This window comes from Zonotrichia leucophrys, chromosome 1A (assembly GCF_028769735.1).
Source record: "Zonotrichia leucophrys gambelii isolate GWCS_2022_RI chromosome 1A, RI_Zleu_2.0, whole genome shotgun sequence".
Lineage (NCBI taxonomy): Eukaryota > Metazoa > Chordata > Aves > Passeriformes > Passerellidae > Zonotrichia > Zonotrichia leucophrys.
In genome coordinates this window covers 3719782-3746060 of record NC_088170.1, presented here as the reverse complement: position 1 = coordinate 3746060, position 26279 = coordinate 3719782, and the positions used below count along the sequence as shown (strand labels likewise).

General features: G+C 40.6%; 1 protein-coding gene and 2 long non-coding RNA genes across 4 annotated transcripts in view; 2 read left to right on the top strand and 1 right to left on the bottom strand.

Moving 5' to 3' along the window:
* Positions 1 to 239: 239 nt before the first annotated feature.
* On the top strand, positions 240 to 17477 carry LOC135459370 (uncharacterized). The gene is made up of 4 exons (XR_010443022.1): positions 240 to 316; positions 1314 to 1463; positions 16433 to 16633; positions 17280 to 17477. It is a non-coding gene; the product is annotated as an uncharacterized LOC135459370 (long non-coding RNA).
* A 359-nt stretch (positions 17478 to 17836) lies between these two features.
* On the top strand, positions 17837 to 22776 carry LOC135459374 (uncharacterized). The gene is made up of 3 exons (XR_010443023.1): positions 17837 to 18084; positions 21126 to 21229; positions 22657 to 22776. It is a non-coding gene; the product is annotated as an uncharacterized LOC135459374 (long non-coding RNA).
* The window catches only part of RERG (RAS like estrogen regulated growth inhibitor), a 98821-nt gene continuing 93080 nt past the window's right edge, over positions 20539 to 26279 (bottom strand). For both annotated transcript variants that reach the window (XM_064735308.1, XM_064735317.1), the window contains exon 5: positions 20539 to 25350. In XM_064735308.1, coding sequence (XP_064591378.1) covers positions 24943 to 25350 — 408 coding nt within the window. In that variant the 3' untranslated portion in view covers positions 20539 to 24942. The remainder of the gene's footprint in view (positions 25351 to 26279) is intronic.

Sequence of the window (26279 nt, the reverse complement as noted above, 5' to 3'; positions counted from 1 at the left end):
GCTGCTGCTTCCAGCTGCCAGTGCTTGGTGCTGCTGGACAAACAACTCCCCTGGGCCTCCCCAAACACTCATGGATCTGTAGTGGGATAGAATATGAGAAAATAGTGTAGAAAGTAATCTTACCCTTAAGGAGTTGCAGCTGGGCCAATTATCAAAGATTAGGAACAGGCCTGAATTTAACAGGCCACAGCTATAAGCAATGAGAAGAAGAGTGCTATAAGAGAGTGGTTGGGAAGGGAGCTGGAGTCAGTTGCTTGCTTTGTGAAGAGGAAAGAGTCAGTGCTCTGAGGAGATGCCCATGAGAAACACCAACAAGGTATGAAACTTTTGTGATAAGGAGACAACAGTATGGAACCCCTGCAATAAGTTGACAGCATGGATCTCCTGGCTCTTCCACCACTTCTGGGATCTTCCTCCAGATGGCACCTTCACCTTCCTATTCCTGGGCTCTCTTCTTCTCTCCAAGACCACAGCGCTTCTGTGGGAACTCTTCTTTTTGGCCTCCTTTCTGAAACCATAAATGCCTGCCTGTTTCAATCCAAAACAGTGTGTGTGAAGAAGCACACTGTGTTGTCAGCACCTTAATTGATGGTTCTGTCTGGTGTCCCTTTCTTTAAAAGGATTTGGGATGTGTCACTTTTGTTTAGTCCTGGTAATCTACAAGGGCCTGCACTTGTTGCAGCCAGGCTGCAGTATCAGGATTCTGTCACAGAGTTCAGAAATTCAGTTTTGGACATTCCCCCATCCACTGAAACTCAATCTGTGCTTGTTAGCATTTATAATTAAGGCTATTTTGTTTAACCAATGACTGTTAATTCACATAGTCTTGTATCCAACCAAAGTGCTTGTGGGTGCAGAGTTAGTGAGGTGAGTGTGGAGAAGGATGGGCAGAGCAGATTCTGCATTAATGTCATCCTTAGTTGCTCAGTTGGAAATCTCTAGCATTTAGAGAGATGCTAGTAAATGAGAAAAGCCAAATAGTGTTTACATTAGAATCTACTATTCAGAGCCAGTTTTCTTTTTTTTTTGCTTTCCACCCTTTAGATTTCTCTGATTTTCTCCTTGATTATAGAAGCCTCATATTTTTAAAACTGCTTTTCTCTGCCTCTTCCATCTGGCATCTGTGCCTGCCTGGCAGTATGCATTGTCAGACCACTCAGGTGTTTTATTTCTGCCGTGGAATAATGCATGAGTTAGACTCTGAGCTGGAAAATGAATTAATTTATTTCTTCTGTGTTCTCAGTGAGGTGGTGGCTGTTTGTTTGGGTTTTTTTTTATTCTGTTGCTTACAGGAGTGATATTGTTGGTTGCAGGGTTTAGGCTGGGTGCTGGCAGCAGCTGCAGTGGAGGAAGGAACATTCCTGAAGGAAAAGGAGGAGCCCACAGAGTGAGCCATTTATAAAACTTCAGTTACTGCTGCTGGAAGCCACTGACGCATTTGGTTGCTGGAGCTGAAATTAAATGTGAGTGGCACGTCTCATATGAAGAGCAAAATACACCATTATCTCTTGACCATAATGGGAATACAAACTATAGGCTTGCACAGGGTGGTGTGTTGAAAACCAGCTTCATTTTGGGGCTAGTCTGGGCACAGCTGATGCTGACTTACATGTCAGTGAGGTGGCTCAGAAAAGATAACATTTTCTAAATGCCTATTACATTTGTTGGGCTAGAGAGTGTTTATTTTGCATCAAGGGCTATTTGACAGTTTTTCTACCTCTCATTATGTAATTTGTCAGCATGATGAAGTCTTGTCAGTGTGTTCAAAGTCTGATCTTTCCATCTCTTATTAAAACAACTCCTCCTCCCTCCTCTATCCATGACATTACTTCTTCAGTTGCTCTCTCTGACCTTTTGCATTGCTTCAGCTAGACAACCTATGAAAATTAACACCTGATTTCTACCGCTGCTGCATCAAATATATTCAAAATAATTTCTGTGACTTCAGTGTCAGTGGTAGTAGTGAAGCTCCCACAGGGAAATTAATGAAAATGTTCCACTGTGCTCTGGGCAGATGGTGTGGGTGTATACAGGAAAAACAAATTCCTGTCCATGCTTAGCACCTGCTGTACCCAGAGGATAATAATTTCTTTGCAAGTAATTGGAAGGAATTAATGTTTCTCCTTATCAACAGGCTTTTTAAGTTGCACTTATCTCCTCAAAAACTCTCTTCAGAAAGTTTCAGAATAAATTAGAATTGCAGTTTTGCAAGATTCTCCTTGAAGATGTTAGAATTAGGATGACACATGATGATTTGTGGTGATTAATGTGAAGTCATTGGTATGCCACTGACCTTTAAAAGGTGGTTTAAAGCAAATTTTGACATTTTTCAGTTCCATCAAAGTCAGGACCAGCCACTGGAACTGCAGGATGCAGTTTGAAGTGCTTTGATCTGTAGCTGCTCATGAAATTAAGAAGAGCTGAAATTCATAGCATGAGATTCCTCTGCCTTGAAAATCACCAAAATGTGATTTCATGCCCATGTTTCTGAGATTCTCTGCTTTGATTTCAGGGATCTTTTCCAGATTGCTTAGATTCTGATGTTAATTCTACCTGGTAGCTTCACACATCTTAGTCTGCCTGGGGGAGGCTCCTACTGTGGCAAACCACACGTAGAGACAGAAAATAATCAGAGATTCCCTGGTGCTAGCTCAGTGTGTCAGAGTTCTCCATTTGAGGCTACAGAAGTGGTCAAACTGCAAATTTCTTAATTAGTTTTGAAGTCAGAGAACTTTGTTTTGGGAGTTCTATTCCATAGTGCTGAATGTTTTGATCCTCCCTCCTTTTTTTATCTGGAGGAGAGCTGCCCTGAAGGCTGCAGTGGCTGCACAAGAGATGATATCTCTCATATTTCAGATGGTACAGCCTGTTTTAAATACACTGAAAGAGTAGTCTTGGTTATATCGTACACTTAATTGAGTTAAGGCAGCTAAGCCAAACATCTGGTTTGAAATTCTAAGGAGGAATGATAGATTTTAGCCTTTTTTTTGAAAATGGTGGCAACAGTTGTCATGCAAAAGGAAACTGTCTGATAGTTATGCCAATAGTAGTGAAAACTGTGGCAAGTCTCAAACTCCTGGAAGTCCCCAGCCAAAAACATGTTTGGTTTTCTGCACAGGATCAAATATTTTATCTCCTCAGCCTGGCATCATTAATAAATATGTTTTAGCGTGAGAAGGCTTGTGTTATGTTTTATGCACAAAAAATTAAAGTGGTGTGGCAATTCTGGCTGTAGTGGATCTAGAAATGTGGAAATCAGAATTAAATGACAGTGAGCGGGATAGCACAGTGGTTTTGGTGTAGAATTCCACAATTATTGAAAAGTTTGGATAAGTGATCAACCCTCAGGGGGATACTGAGCCTCTGCTGCCACAGCAGCTGTTGTGGTTGAGTGGATCCCCAGCATCCACAGAGGCAGATGTGGGTTATCTCCTGATACAAGCACATTTTATGGCATTCAAACAGCATTTCCCAGCCCATCTTAGGCTCAATAGGTGCTTATTTTCTGGGGAAAAGTGGTGACTCAGCTATGGCTCTGTAAAGTTGCTTTGGACCTTCCTTGCTCTCAGTTCAGAGCTCTCACTGCAAAGTGGCAACAAGAAGCAGCAAAGAGGCCTTGAGAGGGTTTTAACTCCCTTAATACTTTACTGATTCCTGCTGGCAACAACAGAAGCCACCAAAACCCACATTCTGTCAGGGTTTTTCAATGAAGAATTTTTTTTTGCACAAATCTTCATACTAGGGAGGATTCTTCTTTCACTCTTCATATTAGAGAGGATTCTCCTTTGACTCCACTGCTCTGTTATGGACTCTTGAATCTAGAATTTTAATTCAAACTTTGTGACAGTGTTCACAGGGGTCTTAGGCTGAGGGAAGAGACGAGGACCTGACTCCATGTTTCAGGAGGCTTGATTTATTATTTTATGATATATATTACATTAAAGCTATACTAAAAGAATAGAAGAAAGGATTTCATCAGAAGGCTAGCTAAGAATATAGTGGGAAAAAATGATAACAAAGGTTTGTGGCTCAGGCTCTCTGTCCGAGCCAGCTGACTGTGATTGACCATTAATTAGAAACAACCACATGAGACCAATCATAGATGCACCTGTTGCATTCCACAGCAGCAGATAATCACTGTTTACATTTTGTTCCTGGGGCCTCTCAGCTTCTCAGGAGGAAATATTCTAAGGAAAGGATTTTTCATCAAAGATGTCTGTGACAAAACTTGATATGAAGCATGTTCTAAACTTCCATCCATAATCTTTCTCCAAAAGAGTTGTTGCTGTGAGCCAGAATTAAAGGTAATAATAAGCTATCAGGCCTGTCAGTGACAACACCTTCTGATAATTTGGAAGAGTACAGCATGAAGCATGATCCTGCTGAATCTGCAGCAGTAATGAGATATGAAACATTTCCTCCACCAGTGATTGGCCACCAGCTTAGCATATGGTTATTTCCTCTTAAAATTGCTGCTTGAGCAGATAGCCATGAATTATCACCCATACTATACATATATTATTATTTTCTTGGCCTGTGTTATGTGTTCCTGCTGACAAATCCTCAGATGCCTTCCTGACAGCAAATGTCCCCAGTAAATGTTCAGATCCCAAATCATTTTGTAGAGGAAATATGATTTATTTCAAAATTGCACTGCTGTAATTTTAAGTGAGGATGTAACTTAAGCACACAAACACAGTGATTTTCTGGCCATGCCAGTTGTAAGCACCAGACTGGTGGTAGGTTGATTTTGTGTTCTTGATACCAGTGACCAGCTCCAGTTTTTGAAATAGAGTTGTTTTAAGGACTGAAAAGTATTTTAGAACACATGAGAGGATGCAACACTGATTATAAATTGAAAATTTACGGAAAAGTTGCAGAAGTGGAAGATGGGAAAGTTTCTAAACTAGAGAGAATATAGGAATTATAAGAGTTCTCCTAATTAAAGCAATCGATAATTATTTTTTCACTTCTCAATTTGCTTTTAGAAATATCTTGTTATACCTTTTGAGTTAATCTTTTGACTTAATTTTGAAACCCTATTCCCAGTTTGAACTGCTTGAAATCTGTGCTCAAATCCATGAGCAGCACAAAATGTACTTTGTGTACAAGCATTCTTCCCTCTGGTTAATCATTTCAGTGTGAGGGTAGAGAGGAGCTGATGGTTTGTTTTATTTTTATGAATTCAGCACCCATGAAAACAAAAGATTTAACTGTTTGGGAATCTGATTCCAGTGCAGTGGTGGAAGCGCTTGGATTTATTGCTCATTAAGGAATTAACATTGAGTTTCAAGGAGAGTTAGGGCTCAGGGTAGCCAGAGGTTTCTATTTCAGGGCTTTTTTTGGCTCTGCCCCTTTCTCTCTCTCAGAATATATGATGCTGCATCCAGCCTAATCCTTTTCTGGGACAAAAATAACTGTGAAGATGCTGCAGGCTACGTCTGGACCATGTGTAATTACGTGCTGACTCAGAGAGAAAAGATTGCATTTCTCCTCCCAGGGAGTCCTCAGTTGTAGGAGCAGAAAATTAAATCTGCTCATATTCAGGCTAAAATTACAGAGGACTTTTTGTTAGAAAAGGAAACTTGCCTTCTCCACGGTGGTTGGTAAAGGGAGTGGGAGCTCGGTGTGATCAGGACTGCTCTCAGCCATCTGGCAGAGGGGGTGATTAAGGCAAAAATATCTAAGAACAGCAACGAAGAGGAGACTGATGTGGACTGAAAGGTGAGCCTTGGCAGCATAGGGTTAAGCAGAGGGAAAGGAAAATAGAGACCAAATGTCAAGAAAGAGATTCCAAATGAAAATTGTGGAAATGCTCCTTGCTCGAGTGGTTTAATGACTAAGGATCCTGGTGCCTTCTTTTGTGGAGGCAGAAACTTGGTGTGTGTCTGTGGAGGTGAGTCAGGGATGGTTGATTTGCTCAAAAATTCATTTGGGTGTACTTGGAAAGAAATAATTGTAGGTTTTTTGCAGCTTCAATCTCTTCCTTCTAAGGATGTTATTCCAGAAGAGCCCAGAGCCTTGGCTGCATGGGGAATAAATATGGCTGTAATTGTTTATGTCACATTCAGTTTTGCATAAGGGTTCTGAAGGTCGTGGAAACCACAGAGTACCAAAGGCACTGTCCATCCCTCCACCCCCATATCCCTTGTCCTGCCTTCCATGAACAGTGGAGCAGATTTGAGGGGAGGAGTGGAGGATTGTGCTCTTTCAGGCTGGTGATGCCTTGTGAGGGCTGAGCTAGAACAGAGGCTATGTGGAGTTAAAGAGTAAGGTAGGGATTTATTCAAAGGATCTCCTCCATGGATCCACCTTGGGCAGCACCAGAGCCCAGCCAGGGCTGCACCCAAGATGAACCAAAATGGTCACAAAATGCAAATTCCTGCTCCATTTGCACCTTGCAGTTCATTGTCCCATTCCAGCTTTAGCCCAGGCAGTCCCACCCTGCTTGTTTTTCTCTCTCCAGCCCACGGGGTTTGTGCTCTTGGGCTGAGATTTGGATCATTTGTGCTTGGTGCCCAGCTGGAGCAGGAATTGTTTTGTCTCCCTGCTCTGTGCACAGAGCTCACCATCCCCTGATATGAAGCTCAGAACTAAAGAAAACTATGAAGCTTACACACTAAAGCAGTACAAAATCTGAAAAATATAAAAACTAAACCTGAGGCACCTCTGAGATGACTGCTGCCTGTGTGCTGGATCCTCTTCCTCCTCCTCCTGCACGCTGAGTTCTCTCTCCTCCCCTCTCAGATGGATCCTTCAGCACCACCCTGGGGATGCTCTGAGCTGCTCTCACCACACAGCCATAAAACAACACAGCAATTTCCTCCTTCAGCCCGACTCGAGCTGTTGGTGCACGGGGGAATTGCAGGGGAATATTTGGCTCTGTGTTTTCCTCCCCGTGTTTCTTTAGCAACTCGAGAAGGACCCAGTGTCAGGGCGCAGAGGGACAGAAGTTATTCTGTGTCCTCCAGGCTGCCAGGCTGGTGCTGAATTAACAAAGTTTTGCTTTGTGCATAGCTACACGTAGCAAAAATGTGCTCCTAGTTCTTCATGATTACTCCATTTGTTTTAACAGCCACCAGGTTATTAAAAAAAAAAGTCTTAAATTGCATCTTTTTTGATGCAGTTAAAGACACAGCATTGGAGTGTTGTATAAAACACTAGTTTTTTCCCAAGTTAAGAAAATACCTGACTCTCCAGCAATCTTTTTTTTTTTCCAAAGCTATTCAAACATGCTGGCAGCATAATGTTACTTCAGTCTTTGTGAACATGACATATGTGAAAAATTGTGGGAATTGGATTAACCTTTGTCTGGGGGAAGATGAGTGGGAAATTTTCCCAATATTTTTTTGCTAACCATTTAAATTCGTGTGTGTGTGTGCATAAGTTAATAATTTGAATGCTATATATTAATATATAGTTGAATACTATATATTAATATATATGTGAATACTATATATTAATATAGATTTGAATACTATATATTAATATATATTTATGTGTAAAAATTATATGTATTGCTAAATGCTGTGTAAAGCTCTTGAATGTCACTATTGCTCAGCAGCACTCTCTTGTTTCTCTGTATTTCAGTAGTTTATTTATCTCTTTCTCTCTTCCTTCTGAATGGGCATGCACTGAAATCCCCTCAGCTGACTTGTCTTCAGTGAATTCTTTTTTTTTTTTGCAAAAATCTTCATATGTCCATATCACTGGAGTTATCTCCAGTGTTGAGTCCCCAAACACTGTGAGTGCAACTCAATTGCAGAACTGCAGGTCATTTCTGTCCAGAAGCCAGGCTGCATTTCAGGGGAATTCATTAGAGCTTAAAGGTGAATTTAATCCTCAGCTGGATGCTGAAACCTCTGAGGAACCCCAGGTGCTGATGGTTTAATGTGTGATTCTCTGCAGGGAGAGTTGCTGCTGCTGAATGTGCTGGAAATTCTGCCTCTTAGTAAGTGTTAAACCTTAGCAAAAACTGAGAGGTTTTTCCTGACATAAACAGCTGACTATGTCCTTCTAGGTAGAAAAAATTTTGGTTAGCTGAAGGCAAACCCCAGCCAAAGCAAAACGAATGGGTGATTATGGTGGTGTTTGCAGGGGTCCCAGGACGAGGGAAGAGATGAGAATGTTGACTCCATGTTTCATAAGGCTGATTTATTATTTTATGATGTATATTAAAAGAAAATGATACATTAAAAGTATGCTAAAAGAATAGGAGAAAGGATTTCATTAGAAGGCTTGAGAGGTAGAAAGGAATGATAATAAAATCACAGCCTTGACACAGGTGGTTGTCACTGGTCATCAAGTAAAAACAATTTCACATGCTGGGTAAACAATTCTCAAAATCACATTCCAAAGCAGCAAAACATGGAGAAGATGAAGCTTCCCAGCTTCTCCAGAGAAAAGATCCTAACAAAAGGATTTTTCATAAAGTATGTCTGTGACAGGTGATGATTTCATTGTGGCTCTCCAGTGTATCAAGGGGGGCTACAGGAAAAATGAGAGGAACTACAACAGCACATAGTGACAGGAGAGGGAGGAATGGCTGGAAGAAAGTGTGTTTAGAGCAGATATTTGGACAAAAACTCTTTACTGTCAAGGTGGTGAGGTTTTGGAAAAGATTGCCCAGGGAAGCTGTGGATGCTCCATCCCTGGAAGTGTCCAAGGTCAGGCTGGATGTTCCAGGGGAAGATGTCCCCACCCATGGCAAGGAAATTATGTCTGTGGATGTGACAGTCTGCTCAGAGAGAGAACACTAACACTAGACAAGTTTTCCCATGAATTGGCCTGGGAAGCTTCAGGGAGCTGGAGATAAGCAATGGTTGTCAAATATTAAAACAATCTGCAGGTGGTGTTTTTTAACAATCTGTTTTGCTGCTTTTCTCATAAAGTTGTTTACAGATGGGTGTCTAATTAGCCAATCATGTGAAATATGTTGATTAAATGACCAATCAGGTCCACCTGTAGCAAATTAAGGTATAAAAGGAGAAAGGATCAGATAAACAGGGCTTTTGCTATTTGCCTTCTGATGTGACTCTGTGTCATTTCTGACTCAAGGATGACAGGATGGACTTAAAGTTTTCTTCCAGTTCAGGCCAGTCCAAGATTTTAGGATACTATGAAATAGAAATATGTACTTTGAAAGAGGTTGTATCTGTACTGCCTGGAACAAGGTGTTCCTTGATATTAGGGAGGCAAAATGAGACCAAAAAAAAGCTAGAGCAGGATGTGTGTGAACTACAGATGTTTGGAACCCTCTGAATTCACCACCTAGTCCCTGCTGTTATCCTTAAATTCTCTCTAGCATTTATCATGCCTCACTGAAACAGCCTCACAAAAGTATGCAAAGAGATTTGTACGTCTGAGAGAGTGTTTTGATAGCAAAAGATTGATGAGCCTGAATTCCTTTGTAGGCGTGTGGCAACCCCTCATTTCCCTGGGTTTGTCACCATTTCCCAGCTCTCCAGAAAACTTTGCAGGCTGTCTCATTAGCAGAGCTGTTCTCTGGGCCCTTGGTACTGTAGAAACCACAGAGTAAGATGTGTTGAAGGAGTGAGATTGCAGATATGTGGCATAAATTGTGTGTATGGGGAGGAATGGATTGTGTATTGGGACCCTGTTAAGGCAGCTGCCAGGAGAAAAAGACAGGCTGTGGTTTGACCAGATAATGATATCAATGATATTACCAGATGGTAATATCAATTACCAGCTCTCTTATTTTGGGATTGGACAAGGAATCTGCCCTCACTGAGGTGAGCATTGCCTCAAGCAGCAGAGCATCAGTGATACTGGTTTGGTTATTCACACACACAGCCCTTGGAAACTGGTGAGATAACAACCAGCAGCCTTTTGCTGCCCTTAAATCCTTCCCATTCCTCTTCCAAACAAAGCCAGTCTGTTCTTATCTCCTTTTCTGACTCTGTCTGCAGAGAAAATGTTCCTTATTTTGATGCCCAGTAGGTACATAAAGTCCAGCTCAGTTTTCAATGCAGACTTAAACCAGCTCAGTTGTTTAGAGATGTATTTTGTACCTCAGTTTGCTTTGTTTTATCTTCTGTTTGCATCTACTTTTAAAAAGCAAGAGGTCATGACAAGCTTAGATTATGGCCTAGTGCTCAGCTGGAATTATCTCAGCTTATTTTTAATGCTGCCCTTACTTAACCTGATTTGTGGAGTTTGTTATAACTTGAGATAACCAGCTCTTCTTCCCAGCTGTGGAGCAAATTATCTTTGTGACCCCCACATCCTCTTGAATGCTCTTTGAAATGTCTGTAGGGGCCCTTATCTATCTCATCATCCAGTGGCTGGCTCTGTGACATTTTGCTGTATTCCTAAAAAAATGGGTGCCTTGCTCTAATTGCTAAAATGAATTGTGATGCAGGTTTCCAGCCTTCTGTGAGCTGATTAAATCCAACAAATAACTGTGTTAAATGTGTCTGTGGTGCCTTTGGAAACAACTTCTCTGGCCTGCCATCAGCTCAGAGTGACTATGTCAGCTTGCTGAAGATCTCTAGGTTGTGGAAATTCTGCATTGCTGGGACACTGGGAAGTGATGAACAAAAAAAACCTCTCCAGAGGAAGGGGCTTGCATGATTCCTAAGCTGGATTTTAGGAAAGGCAGTGGGAATGGCAGCAAAAGGCCAATGGAATTAAGTGCTGGTTATTTTTTCTGCTCCACATGGAAGCAGTGCTGGCAGATTATCTGGCTTCTTTCTCAACCACTGGGGGGATCTCCCAGTGGCCGCAGTCCTTGAGGTGTGTGTTTCCTTTCTCGTGCATCTGGTGATAATTATGGTGTGGATCAGTGGGGTGCCATTTATCCTCATTTGTTTGCAGGGTGGATTCCTTCCCTGTGGATCCATTTGTGTCCCTTGGCCCGTGCATTGCCCCATGTTAATCTGTATTTCTGAGGCTGAGAGCCTCTTTAGAGAGGAGTGCAGCTTTCCTGGGCAGTGGCAGAGGGCTCTGAGCCTGAGTTTCTCCTGGCAGGGTGATGCAGGAATCAATATCTGTTAAGGAGCTTGTGGAGGCAGCTTTGTGTGCTTGTGCTGCATGTCAGACATGTACCTGTGTGTTCAGCATTTTCTCTGGGCTCCCTCACATGGATTTCCTCACTTGGATAGAGGGGTTTTCATTTTGAGTTGCAAAAAGCCTTGTTTCTGGCTCAGATTTAGTTCTCAAGCTTCTACAGAGGTTCGTCTTCTTTACATCTTTACCAGAGTAGCATTTTGGCGTCTAACGCACCCTTACATGACCTTACTTGGTTTACTTTTAAACCAATTATTTCTTTTGCATCTTGCCAAATTGATTTATTTGTTTATTTATCTATTGGAGAGTGATGCAATCCCCCCATGCCATTTCCTCCCTTTTATTTTCACACAGTCTGTGTGCTCCAACATTGAATATTTTAGTATAGAAGGCTGTACTTTCCCTACACAGGATATTGGAAGGTTTTCTGTTAGAGGACCACCTGCTAATATTATGGCAAAATATATTATTGCCATCATTTTGGACTCTAATAAAACTATCACCTTCACTTCCTTCTGGCAAGACAACCACCTAGAATATTCTGGAAGGGACAGCACTATGGGATTTGTGTGACAAATGGATGTCCCTGGGCTCTGGAGCAGCTGATAACAGAGGGAACAGACTGCTGCACACCCTGGAGCTCGGACATTGGTGCTCCTTGGCCATAAACTTTGCACCACAATTTTGTGGCACACCTTTATTGAACTGAGTGTATTCTTTTTAATATGCCAGCAACATACTGTGCCTCAGGAAGATGTAAATATATTTTTTCACTTTACATGTTGAAAAGCCTATTAAATTTGGAAGTGATATTCTGAATCTTTAAAATGCATTGGCTAGTCAAATGTCAAAGAATATATCTGTAAGTTTGCTTTCTCAAGTAACATAATTAAAAAAAAAATATGCAGACTTTGTCCCTCAATTTTATTTTATTACTCGTTCTAAGTTGATATGTCCTGAAGCTACGCCAGAAAGTATTCAAATATTTGTTCAGGGAATCTAAATGGACTATCTAAAGTGAAGGGTGATCTTTCCTCTCTTTCCATTTTCTCCAATAGGTTATTTCACATATTTCAGATTGCATCAAATGGAAAAAGTCTCTTCTTTTGGGCTGCTTTATTAAGTTTTTGGGTGCACACCGGAGATAGATTGTTCCAATGTATTCTTTGCTGAGAGCTGGCTCGGAAAGCACTCAGCATAAGGGCATGTGGGAATGTGAATGGGCTTTTCTGCACCTTTAAAAATTATCATTGCAGGGGGAAAAGACTGCTGTACTTCATTTAACATATTTTGGCAAAATAACCAAATGCATCTTCAGTCCTGAGACTCTTTATCAAGAAGTTTCAGCTTTCTTTCTCCTTTTCTAAGCATTTTCAAGACTGTTTGACTGTTCTCTTCTCCATCATCCCTTTTCATCCATCTCCTTTTCTCCATCATCCCTCTTCATTCATCCCCTTTTCTCCATCACCCCTTTTCATCCCTGCAGTGCTCCATTTTCTCTTTTTGCTGATAACACACAGAGTGAAACTTTTTACCTTAATCTACTCCGATGTGCTGTTCTCTGAAAATACCCATTGAGTTTGTGTTCTGCTGAGCTGCACTGCATTGTCTCCCTCTGCAAAGCTGCAGTCAGGGTGTTTAGGACCTTCCTCCTCCTCCCTGTGTCTCTGGTTCCAGCTGTTGTTTTCCAGAAGGCAGCTCTGTGACCCAGACACATTGAGCCCTCTGGAGCAGCCAGCAGTGTCACTGCAGCTGGGATCCCACAGGAAAAGCCATTTTAAGTTGTTCCCACAATCCAGCCTTTTTCTTGACTGCTTACTTTCTTCAGGGCTTGCCATTTCTGCTCTCCTTCCTTCCAGAGCTTTGTTTCTTCACATTGGGAACTGACCTGCTGACCCCAGCCCCTGCATCGAGTCCATTTTATCTCTGAGCTGTTTTGTGCTGCTTCAGTGATGCAAAACAATCTTCAGGGCTTGGTTAAGTGGGGAGTGTGGAAATTTTCTGACCTGGCCTTGGAACTCTGTTTAGTTTACATGTTTGCTGGCTGGTGAATCAGACATCAGTATTGCTTGAGATGGAGCTTGATACAGAGTTTAAACCTGGAAAGGATCCAGATTTGAGGGATATTCAGACCTAGGGTTTGAGATCATCTCATGGTAGACACACATCCCAGCAGCAAAGTTTGAATTATTGTTCATTCTCCAATCACTCTCCACAGTTTTGAACCATTCTCTGACAATAATAAAATTCCAGCAGAGGGATACTGGAAAAGAAACATCATCCTTAGTAAGTATATTCCTTTAGCCACCTTGGTGCCAGATAGACATCAGCATGCTTGGTATATAAACCTTGCATTGATAGACCAAAAACTCACACCAACCCACCAAAATTGCACTTTTCATTGACCAGTAACATGTTTCTGGCCAAATTCTGAGTGTTCAGCACTCTGGAGTTATACTCTGGCCCCAGAGTGTCTGTTCATTGCTGTTTTGAAATTCAAAAGAGAGAGAAAGCTGATTATGTCAGCATCTTCTAAAAGTCATAATTCTTCCTGCTGTTTCCTTTAGAAAATATTCAAGATGACAGGAATTCTTGTAAATTCTATTCCATCACACATCAAAGAATTGGCCATGATATTCTACTCTTTTAAAAGATACAACCATGGTTGCATAGTTTTCTCTATGAGAAAAGCTTGGGGGAAAAAGCTTCTAAATTCATTAAGATCCTTGGGAGTGAGTATCTTAAGTTCAAAATGTTATCTTTTTATTTTTTTTTTTTTTTGGTTATTGTTGTTGTTATTCTAATGGTATTCTAAAACTAAAATTGTTATTGCCTGGAAGTACATCTGGCAAACAAGACTCCTCACAGATAAAAGTTTGATATAGATATTTGTCTCCCAGTTATCACCCACCATTTCCCTTTGAAGTTCTTATCTTTGCTGAGTGGCTCTGCTTAGTACCTCTAACCTGTCATCAAGCACATTTCCCATGTGCATTTCAAATAAGGAAAATTTGTCCTTTGCCCCATTTGGAAATGAAAAACAGGCTCAGAGAACTGCTCCATTTAAAAATAAAAAAACAGGCTCTATGATTTTAGCAAAATCATAGAGAAAAATGAGATCAGGCTCTGGTGCTGTACACCACAATGTATTGGGTCTTTTTTTTCTCCCAAAGTTAGATCCCCTTTATTAACCATTTAAACATTTCACTGTTTTCACACTGGGATGAAATACATGGCAATGGTGGAAACAATGCAGTTTTACATGGGATTCAAGGGTTATGAAACCACCAGCTGACCTTGAGGAGGGAGAGGAGGGGACTGTTTAACATTCTTTTATTGCCTAGTAAAACGCTCAAGGCCTTGTGCAGCTCCAGCACAGCCACTTTTCCCGTTTGCCTTCACCCCTGGTGACCCTGGGAGGGTGGCAGCACACCATGAACTCTCCTATTTTGGTCTCCTCACAGATAGCCCCATAGGCAGCCTCTGCTCAGCCTCTGATCTCCCTGCAGCCTTCCCTGGCTTTTATCACAGTGCAGAAAGTGAGTTTGCAATAAATTGCAGAAGATGTGGCTGAGGTGCACTTGAAGCAAGCAAGTCAGTCCCATTAATGAATTGAGGCTCAGGAATCCCCATGGGGGTGGATGAGGGTTTCCAAATGAGCAGTCAGAGCTTGGTGCCAACAGAGACAGAAGTTTTGTGGCAGAGCCCAGACCAGAAATGCTGATCTTTCGTTTCCTAGATGCATTTCTTAATGTTTCTTAGTGGGGCTTGAAAAGAGAATGATTCCCTGCAGCTGAGGAACTGTCCCTGTAAACCATCAGTGCAGTACTTAATGTAGTAAATAACTTTATGTATGTAAATAAAAAAAAATTCATCCATTCCTTAGGGCACAGGGAAGCAACCACTATTCTTGTTATAATGAACCCGTGCCTCTAATTTTGTATGATTTCCAGCCCTGCCAGCTAGGACAGAGAAATGACAGCAGTTCTTTGTTGTATTTCTATTCTGTATTTGCAGCATTGCATCTGGGATATTATTTTTCTTGGGGGAAACATCCACTGAGGACAGGAGAAGAACATGCGAGCAACTGTGATCACAGTGGAAAAGCTACAAAGCTAGGATTCAATATCCTGCATTCAAAAATTTATTTCTCCTGCCCTTCTTGGATATGAAATTATGTAGGCCTTGGATAAGGTGATCTTTTCAGTGCGGTGAGCTGATTTCCTATGGACAAGGAGCAATTGTTATGGAGAATAACCAAATCTAGAGGTTGGAGATGAAAGGGTTGATGTGCTTTTGGCTTTCCTATTTACCAGAAATAGCTGTCATTAAAGTAAGAATATAATTATTTTCTCTGTCTCTTCTCCTTACCTTTCAACATATAGAGCTAAGAAATGCTAATTATGCAGTTACCCTTTTCTGCAGCCCTTTTTAATATAACTTCTCATTATTGTGAGTGGAATAAGGAGTCACCCTTTCTAATGCAGTGCTGTAAATGTGTGCATGCTGCCATTACAGGAAAATTCTTCAAATATAAAGAGAAGTAACAAGCAACAATGAGATTTTGTATTAGATTTTTTTTCTGTGCAGAGGTCAACATTTTAGGTGTGCCAAGTGCTACTGCTGTGGTGATAGTTATTTGCTCATCACTGGGTGGAATATATGGGGGAAAAAATCACTCATTGCAAAAAACTTGATTTAGGAACTCTTCTGATAAGGTCTTGAAAATATGATTTTTTTACTTAGCAAGCAAGTGATTTTTGGACTGAATTGAATATACCTACAAATAAGGGTAGGAAAAGAAAATAGACATGGCTTAAAAGATGTTATTGGTTCACTTACAAGAGTGTAAGACAGGTTAATGGACCCAAGGTGGGTGAGACCTTAGGGAAAAGCAGCTCAGTATGAGTTGCCACAAGCCACTGGCAATTTTTGTTGTTATTTCTATTGGAAAAATTATAAATCTCGAATTTCTTCCAGGGATGTCAGTGATCTGAAGGAATGACTGTGTAATTTTTGAGTTCATGTTTAACTGAGTGTGGAAGGAGGCAGGAAGAGAACTGCACTGTGGGACTTAAGGAGTGAAAAATGGAGATGACTGAAGGGTAAATCTGTCTTTAGATATTTGGACAAGGAGGAACAACTAGAAGATTTACAACAAAGAAGTTTTTATGATAAAAAACCATCCCCAATATCTAACTGTAGTATTTTTAATGCTCATGACAGGTTTTTAATCATCAAAAGCAGAGAAAAAATAGCAGTTGGTTTGAATAAAAATCTTGATGTAGTTTAATCATTCTGGTAGGAACACTAACATCCTTTCTCTCAGTTTATTCCAGAGGAAGGGAACATTGAGTCTTGATAGGAGCTTTTTCTTGATTTTTAATGACTTTTTCAATTACAGGTGCTATCAGGGGGTCATCCCTCTTTTCCATGGGAGAATCCCTTGGTGAGCCTCTCAGAGGAGGGTGAGCTGACATCAACTTCTCCCTTGTGCTACAACAAGCCATGCTGCTTTAAAGAATCCAATATTCATGTAAAAGAGAGGAATTGGTTGAAAATGCTATCTTGGAGCTGACAGGAGGATGGGTTCATAATACATACAGTGAGTAGTTTCAGCTTTTACAAATTACTGCCTATCAACTAACAGAATAAAGTCAATAATCCCTTCTAGACAGTTGGACAATTAGGCTTGGTCATGTTCACTTTGGTGTGGTTTCCCTGAGGCATTTTAAAGGGGCTGAGGGTTAATAAATTATTAATAAATTAATTATTATTACCCTGTATCCAGTTAAGGAACAGAACTTTTAAGTGTAAGGGTAAAGATTCAGATCCCAAACCTCCTGAGAACATACTGGGAATTATTTTTATTAACTTCAGTAAACTATAAACAGCTCTAATTCAGGATCAAAAGGAGTAAGTCTGAGGGCAGTCTGAAAACTGAATTTAGCCTTGGTGAAGGTGTTTAAGTAGTGAATTATTTTGCATTCCAGATCTATTCTGCTATGTATTTTTGAATATTTTGCAATTCAGCAAAGTGCCTCTCAGCACTCTTACTGAAACATTCACCAGTCTTTGGGAGTTTCTGAAAACTCCCTCTGACTTCTCCTGGAGTTTGCCATTGGTATACGTTCACTTCATGTAATTGGAAGCAGCTCTTTCCCTTCCTGAAACTTGATAAGCACGATAATTGCATGTTGGAAACACCAACTTTTCCAAAAAAGCGCTTTTTGTGCTTTTTTTGTGTTCAGAGTTCAGGCTGGGTCTCAGAAGCTGCTGGATCAAATCCATGAAGAACCATGTGGGAAAAATGCAAGGCCTTTCTGACTGAGCTGAAATTCCTGCTGTGGCTGCAAATCAAACCCAGGGACATCATCTGGAGCTGCTGGTCAGCCAAGTGGTGTGGCCAAGGATGTTGATGTGATAATTATTGTGATAATTCCTCTTGCTCATCTCTGAATACAGGAAATTGATTAGAACATGGTTAGTAAGCTCTCACCTGCTGACATCAGTTGTGAGATCATCGCGTGCTCTCTGCAACTAAATTAATAAATGAACTTGTTTTCATAAAGGTCTGTGGGAGTCAACAAGAATGTTTAAGAGCCCTACTGACTAAAGTTCACAGTTTCAGAAAATAACAGAGTACACTGAATTGTGTATGAGCTCACAAAAAATGGTTGGATTAGCTCTCTTTTTAAAACAGTTGTGAGAAATAACTCTCTTAAGCAGTTATTGAGATATTTTCACTGAGATCATTACATTAATCTAAATTAAAGTGTGGTGGGGATTGTTCTTTTGGAAATGTTTTCTAAATATTTCAATGTAAAACTAAAACCAAACTGACTTCAAATCCCTAAATTTTTCACCAACAATTTTTAGGTCTTTCTTTGAAGAAGAAAAAGGCATTAAAACAGAGCAGAATCTGGCACAGAAAACAGAGCCAACACCTGGGCAAGGCATGGCAGAACATTGTGTCTGCCATTTTATGGAGGTAGCTTATGAATTTCTGTCTGCAACCATTTCCAAAACCCCAGGAAATGTTCATGGGCTACACAGGTAAATTAAACACTGTGATCTTTCAGTCTCCACCTTTTTCTTTTTTTCTTTTTTTCTGCTGACATCTGTTTGTGAAAACTGGAGTGGTGCTGGTTGGAGTGGTTCTATTGGAGAAAATTATCTGAAACCAGGATAGTAACTCTGCTTCGGAATGATAACTCTAACCTAAAGATCTGATGGTTGCTACCAAAATACACCATCTCATCCATCTCTTCTTTGCTCCCTGCAATAGTAATTATTTTTTAAAAATCTGAGTTTAAGCTTCAGGTATCAGCTTACCACTGTAGGAAAATGTCAGAGTCCTTCACAGAACTTTACTTGGATTTTTGTCTAGGAAGTCTGAGGATGTCACTCTTCCCTCACTTTCTGCCTCTCTAAAATAACTCTTTGTCATTCCTGCTGCATTTTCTATTTTCTCTTGAGTTATAAACTTGAATGTTTTAACTCTATTGCAAAGAAATATTGTCCTTCACTGAAATTCCCTAAAGGAAGTTGAAGGCTTTTTGTGTTTGTTATGGTTATTTCAAATATTAAAAAAACAGAGCAAAGAAGGTACAGGCAATTTATTGGTCTGTTACAAGAGGTTTAATATTTACAGAACCATCTAACATTCTTTTGCCTTCTTCAGTTCTCACAGACAAAGCATTCTTTTGTTTGTGGATTTATTTTAGATACATAGTTAAACTATGTGTATTTTATATTGTTAATAACACTCACTGCTTTAGAATGATTTCTTTTCCAAATAGGAGAAATACACCCTGAATGCAAAAGTGAAATAATTTGGATTGAAGTAGATGTAAACTTCTGTCCCAGGCTGGAATTGAGCTGAATGTTTACAGGAGTGTGGTTTGGATTTTGTCTGTCCTTAGGAGAGACAAGATTTTTGGATAGCAAGTGTCAGTGTTCAGTATTCTAGCATTGGCTTTGGTGAGGGACTGCAGAAAACTCTGCACAGAGAAGCCCTAAGAACAAAGAGAAAATTATTTGGACTTTTTTAAACTAGATTTTTCTCCTTTTCTTTTCTTTTTCTCTCTTTTTTTTTTTTCACTTCTTTTCCCCTTTTCTGTTTCCTTTCCCCTCTCCTCTTCCCTCCTCTTGATTTTTTGAAAGTTGGATATAAAAAAACCTGGCATCGATTACAAATTCCAGACCTAATGTCTGTTGAACAATAATAATTTTATTTCTTTACAGTTAGATTTGCAAAAAGAAATCCAAGTTATAACCTCAAAGTATTCCACTGTTTCTGATTACTTAGTTTGGTCAGATCACCTGTGCACCAGCACTGGTGTATGAAATCTTTAAATTGCTTTTCAGGAAAATGAGGATTCAACCTTTATTTGGATTATGTCCCTCTGGGGTTATTTATTGGGGGTTTTTAATTTGATTTTTTTTTTCATATCAAAAGTTCCATCTGGGTCTCTTTGATATTCTTTGTAGTAATGGCAGCTTTGACCAGGCTAGAGGAAACAGAGTGGAGAGTTAAATCATGTGTGCTGACAAAGGAGCTTGATAAAAACCCTTATTTTTTACATTACTGATACATTCTGAGTCACCAGAACTTGCTGGATTTTGAAATGAGATTCTGTAAATTCCTGATACCACATACAATTTAAAAGGAAAGAATGTGCAGGTTTCTTCTGTGAGGTATAATTTGAAGTCTGCCTGTAAATTGTTTTCAATTTTTTTCTTTTTTTTATTATTCTGCATGTTAATATTTCATGACAGGCCATGGCAGAATATTTCAGTCTGGTTTAGGACTAGTACTTGACACAGCCATCTGTACTACAATGATGAGAGATTCTCTTTTGAAAAAAAAATTATTTCCAACTCTTCAGAGCTGCTGTGTTCAGTGTTACTAATTTATATCCAGAGGCATTTGCAAATATCCATCCTTGTGAAAGTGAACTCTGAGAAGTGATACAGCCTCTTTGCCTATGGGTATCAGAGTTTATTGACAACTACCCTTTAAAAAAAACCCAAACAACCAAAGATCAAAATTACTTTGTTTAATATGCTGGAAACAGCAAAAAACAAATGCTGCTTTGGGGAATCAAGGTGGAAATGAAAGAGATCAGTCCAAAAAGGTCAAACACCCCTCAAAATATTTGGTTTGTGTGGATTTAGGGTTTCCTGCCAGTCTACTTAAAATGGACGAAATCCTTCAGGTGGATGAGAGGAATTGGCCATTGGGGTGTGTTCTCATCCCATGCAAACCCCACCAGGGCCAGCAGAGTCCTGCCCCAGCAATCTGCCACCTCTCCTGCTGCATTAACAGCTGTCCCCATGGGCAATGGTGCTTGCAGAAACCATTGTCATTATTAGCTGGCCTCACACCACTTTCACCTCCTGGAAACCTTGCACAGCACTGGACAAGCTGCTGCTTTGTATTTTCATAGCCCAGGGTAATTAGTGCCTGGCATCTGTAAAGGAAATAAAACGCACAACACCGGAGTCTCTAGGATGACACTGTTTTCATTATATGTTTAATTTTGCTAAGAGCATAAAGGCAGATACATCAAAATGCCAGGAAGCCTCTGTTAATTAAAGTCTCTTTTTCTTTTCCTTCTTATGATTTGCATATGTATTGAGCCATTAAAGAAAAAGATGAAAGGAACCCCAAGACTGTTTATGCATAGCCTTTATGACTGCAGCTACTTACTGTGCAGGAGACATTATTTTGACTGGAGCAAAATAATGTTCTGTGGCTTGACAGAGCCCAAGGCTGCTTTGTAGTGCTCCAGAGGCAGACAGCGAGTGGTGTTGGGAGGTTTCACCCAGGTTTTATGCAGTGCTCTGCCTGTTGTGACATTCTTATACCATTCTTATACCCCCACTCCTGTTCACCATTTGGTTGGCCCAAGTTTGGGGGAAAAAGAATGGATTAAACTCTCCTTTTCAGTGCTGAAGCTTCCTCTGCTACAGCTTAATACCCATGCTCTCTTTGATTATTTACCATTCATATAATGTACCTTTCATAAGGTACAAATTATGTACATCCTCCTCAGTGGATTATCCTTTAACAGTGAATTATCCTTTAACAGGGGCGGAGTTGGCAGCAGGTGAAAAGTCGCCTCTGTCCAAATCACCAGCATAAATCTCCCAGACTTCTTATGCCAGGATTTCACCTCAGAAGCTTGGGATCAAGGTCTGTGTTATTTATTTGGCAGGACAGATTTTGGTGGGTTTCACTGAGGTTAGTTAATTACCCTGTAACTTTTTTCATCAGCCTTGAAACAGTTAGCAAGGACATTTGGAACTGTGCCTCACTGTAGATGCTGTTTGACTCCTCTATTCCAGGACTAACAGCCAAATAAGTTCAAGTAAAATGATCCAAATTTTTCAGTGCTTATTCTGGTAAAATTCACTGTTTGTTTTCCTTAGATAAAGATTAAATAAGAACCAAATCATAGCTTTTGAAACTGGCCCCTTGATAGCTGGAAGGAACACTGGAGACATCTAATGGAAGATCAATATGTGAGAGTTCAGTACAGAAAACACTATATTTGCTTTTTCTTTTTTATTTTTTTTCTTATATATTATCTACAAGCACAAGCTTTCATATTTTTAATGTAAAAATGCATACAGATCATTATATATATAAAAATCAACTAGCCTTGTAGCAAACTGCCAGATCCAACTATCCCCAGGTTGGGGACAACCTGTCTGGATCCAGGTGCAAACCCAGTGGCTGATCACCCCCAGATACAAAGATTCTCAGAGTTCCAGGGAAGTTTTGGGTCCTGATCCAGGTCTTGCAGCACGGGCATGACTAACTCTTCATCAATTGAAGATAAATATTTTAAAAAACTTCATAAATGACAGTTAACTTGTTGAAGGTAACAAGTATCCCTTTCACCTCTGCTCCCCATTTTTATCTTCTTTGCCATCCTCTCTCTGCAGAAATGGCAGAGGGCAGAGAAATTCAATATCAGTGTCACATACACACACATAAACAGCAGCAGGAGAAGCAGAATTGAATCTGTTGATGTCTGCTGCAGAAAGGCTACTGATTGTGGGTTCATGCTGCAATCAGCCCTTTCAATGCTTGGGCAATTTTGGGCTCAATTTGCACATTGTGGGAATATGAAAGATTTACAACATATCCAGTAATAGGTTGCAACATTGTGAGCAACAGTAGATCAAGTTGCATTTAATGCTATGTAATGCATATCAACAGAAATGGCTTAGAGGGAAACAAATGAATGAGCAATTAATTAAAGAAGTTTGTGTTAGTTTTGGAGGAAGGGTCACAAAATGGCAGCCTCCTTTTCGACCAAGTGTTTATCTTGTTTGGCAGCTTTCAAATTTAATCTTTGTAAGGAATGTTACTATTTTTATTGTAGGTTCTTTATGTAACAAGGGATGTTTGCACAGTGGAACATTTTATTTTCACCAGGACTTTATAATTTATCTACACAGATGTTATTAAAGAAGATACAATTTGCTGCAAATCTTTTGGAAAGTATGAGAGCCATAACTTAGCCTCTCCTTCCTTTCAACTCTACTCGTATGAATATGATTATTTATTTTCTCCTGTCATTCATTTATAACCTTTTTGTATTTTAAATGCAGCTCCAACCTGAACCCCAAGAAAGGATTTTCAGATAAAAGAACAGTTGAGGTTTTCTAAGAGGGATGAACCAATTGCTTAGCGCACCAAAGTAAAGACGTGACTACGTTGCCATGGGATTGCAGGTAAGGATTTTGTTTACTTCGTGCACCAGCACTGATTTGAAAGATAACAGAACCTCAGTGCTTCAACTTGCAAATGCTCACTCTGGCTCCTAATGTAGCTAAATTGCTGGCAAGTTCAGTCCCTCAGCTAAAAAATTCTGGTTTGTGAACAGGCACTAGCTCGCTCTTTTACACTTGTGTTGATTCTACAATACTAAAAATGGCAAAACCTCTATTCTTCCTTTTTTGCTTTTTTTTTTTCTTTTTTAAAAAAGTTAACAATATGATGAGTAGTTTGGGAACAAGTGTGTCACAGAGGCCTGTTGCAAGAACCCCCTGCCCAGAAGCACACAGTGAAGTTTCCATTGCAGTGTGTCCAGCTGATTTACAGCAACACACATGAACATGAGGAACAAAATATAGACATTCCAGAACAGTGAAATGAGTTTTTACCTCCTAGAATACAAAAGCAGAGAAAACAAACAACAGCCCAAACAAAATATACATCTGAATGTGATGTTCTTTGCTGGTTGGGTAAAAGTGAAAGCTAAAAAAAAAAAAAGTACTTTGGTAAAATATTTTAAGTGAATACTTTTAATAGAAGTCATAATTTGGAACTTTTCTCTGTTCATGTGGATATACAGATCTGCCTCTTCAGCCTGTTCCACCACCTATATGGCTACCTATAGTTCTACAAAGTGCTAGCCAGCTAGATTTACCCACTTTCCTACATCTGTGGCAATTTTAATTTGACAGGCTTTTGGAGTCACTTCCTCACAAATAACCACATGAAGTACAAAGCAGTGGAGAATAAAGTTGTAAGCAAATGCTCCAAGGGGGCTGTTCCTCAAAGGAGAACACTGCTAACTTGTCATCCCAACCTTTGGCTGTGGTTCTACGTGTTGACAGTCTGAGCTGCCCAAAGGGATGCTACACCACTGGTGGGAGACCAGCACAATCTGAATTCCAATCTTGGTTCTTGCATCTTTTAGCAGTTAAGAAACCAACTAGACAGGAGGCAAAACTTAAATGAGATGATGAGGGAGAAGGAAAGCACTGGACATCTTTTTATCCCAGGCACCAAAATCTCATAAAATGCATTTCTGCTTCAATGTGCCAGATAAAAGTCACAAAAAACCTGCACTGCTTTGAGCCCCAGAGTGCTCCAAGCAGCATCTGGGAATTTAAACAGCTGAAAATTATGGTCTTTTGATATGGTAGAGGCCATTCAGATCTGATTTATATTTGGGCTTAGACTTTAAATAATTGCCTTCCCAAGGATTCCGTTCGTCTTTGGTATAAAATAGACTAAGAGGAAGTATTTGGATTGAAAAAATAAAGACCAAAAAAATCTAAAAACTACCCATAGCTACATTAATAGTAATATGATTATTATTTTTTTTTTCAGTTTGATTTCCCAACTTTACTCCCATTTCCCCAAGCACTTTGAGGGGGAAATGGTGAAATACTGCTGGACTAGATGATTATTTTGGAGAACTCTGCAGTTTCAGAGGAGCTGGAAGAGCAGCTGAACTTTAGCTCTCTTGAAATGTGTGTCTAGCTGGCTAAACACTCCAGGAAATAGACCTTTCCTATATTTTTTGCATACCTTACTAAGAACATCAACACTCAGGGATTTGACAAAAATAACAAGGAAGGAGTGAAAGCATACAGTGAGCCAACTCAGAGCTGATGAAAGTGTCAGGTGAACTTTGTTTCTACACAGCAGCCTCTACACATATTCAGTCCTGGAGAACACCAGTTGTGATGGTTGTTGATGGACTGAGGGCTGAATCTTACTCTCCAAAGGCTACTGAGCAGCTGTCTGGCTGGAAGTGATGTTTAGGCACTACTGACTTGCAGGGGATTGGAGCTAGCCATGTAGAAGCAGAAGATTCTCTCTTGGTTGCCAATCCCCACAATTGTCTAGTCATTTGGAGTTCATTTGGTGTTTGTTTGTTGTTTTTTTTCCCCACATTAGTCAGAAGCAGTGTGGCTAAATACATTTCAAAACAGGAAAACAGTATGATTCCGTGTTACTCCAAAAAGTGGTGGCGTTTTTCTTTTTGTGGTTTTATTCTTCATTGCAAAGATTCGACCATTTCTCACTAAACTCTGCTTGCCCCATCCCGACTCCAAGCTAATACAGTCTAAAACACTTCTCTGGCTTAGGACAGCTCTTTTTTAGCTGCTGATTTTGGTCAGCATCTTGTTAATGGCCTGCTTGACGTGGGTGGTGGAGCTTCTCCTCCGAGTCTTGCCCTGGACCATCTTGCGGCGCCGCACCTCGCGGCACAGCTCGTAGAAGGCCTCCATGATGTTCCCCTCTCCCGTGCAGGCCGAGCACTCGTAAAAAGCACACGCCAGTTCCGTGGCCAGCTTCTCCCCTTCCTCCGTGCTGACTTGCCTGGAGTGATCCAGGTCTGCTTTGTTGCCCACCAGGATCAGCGTGACGTTTTTGGGCTTTTTGACCTCGTCCAGCAAGTTCTTAAGCGGCAGCATTTCCTCGAAGCTGCCTCTGTCCGTGATGTCGTAAACCAGCACGAAGCCCTCGCCCCATCGCACGTGTCCCTCTTTCTGAATGGCATCCTCCTGTTGGAAAAGACAGAAGAACACCTTAGGAACTTGATTTATGAAGAAGACAGCAGGTCTTCAGAGAGGTGCTGGTCCTTCAAAGCTATGTGCATCTGCTTTGCTTTATACTTTGCTCACATCACCTTTTTCATCACATGGCATAGGAGATCTCTTTCCCCCAGTGCCATGATATATCTGGCCTATGCAGCATGTGCACCTGCAATGTTTTACAAGGGAGACCTGACTATGACACATCTGCTCTTCTCTTTGGTGGGAATCATTGTCTGAAGTTGTCAAGCTCCATCACTTGACTGTAGAAATAGACCGTGACTTTGTGCCTGCTTTCTGAGCTGGCCCTGAATAAAAAGGCATGACAACAAAATAATTTTACCCCCTTGAGTTGTTTGTTCTTCCAAGCAGGATCCCTTGCAGAAGGGTGACTTATGAAGAACACAGCCGGTCTTCAGAGAGGGGATGGTCCTACAAAGCTATGTGCATCTGCTTTGCTTTATATTTTGCTCACATCACCTTTTTCATCACATGGTATAGGAGATCTCTTCCACCCAGTGCCATGACCTGCCTAGACCTGTGCAGCATGTTCACCTGTCATGTTTTAAAAGGGAGACCTGACTATGACAAATCTGCTCTTCACTTTGGTGGGAATCATTGTCTGAAGTTGCCAAGCCCCATCACTTGACTGTAGAAATAAATAGTGACTTTGTGCCTGCTGGCCAGCCCTTCTTGTTGGGCTGGCCCTGAATAAAAAGACATGACAACAAAATAATTTTACCCCCACAGTAAACCCCTTGACTTGTTTGTTCTTCCGAGCAGGATCCTTGCTTGGAAGAGTGTGGATTCAGCATGCAGGAGGAGAGAGGGGGTCCTGCCCAGAAGGAAATGTGTCCCCAGAGTTGGGAACACCTGCCAGCCCCTGCACTGCTGCCACC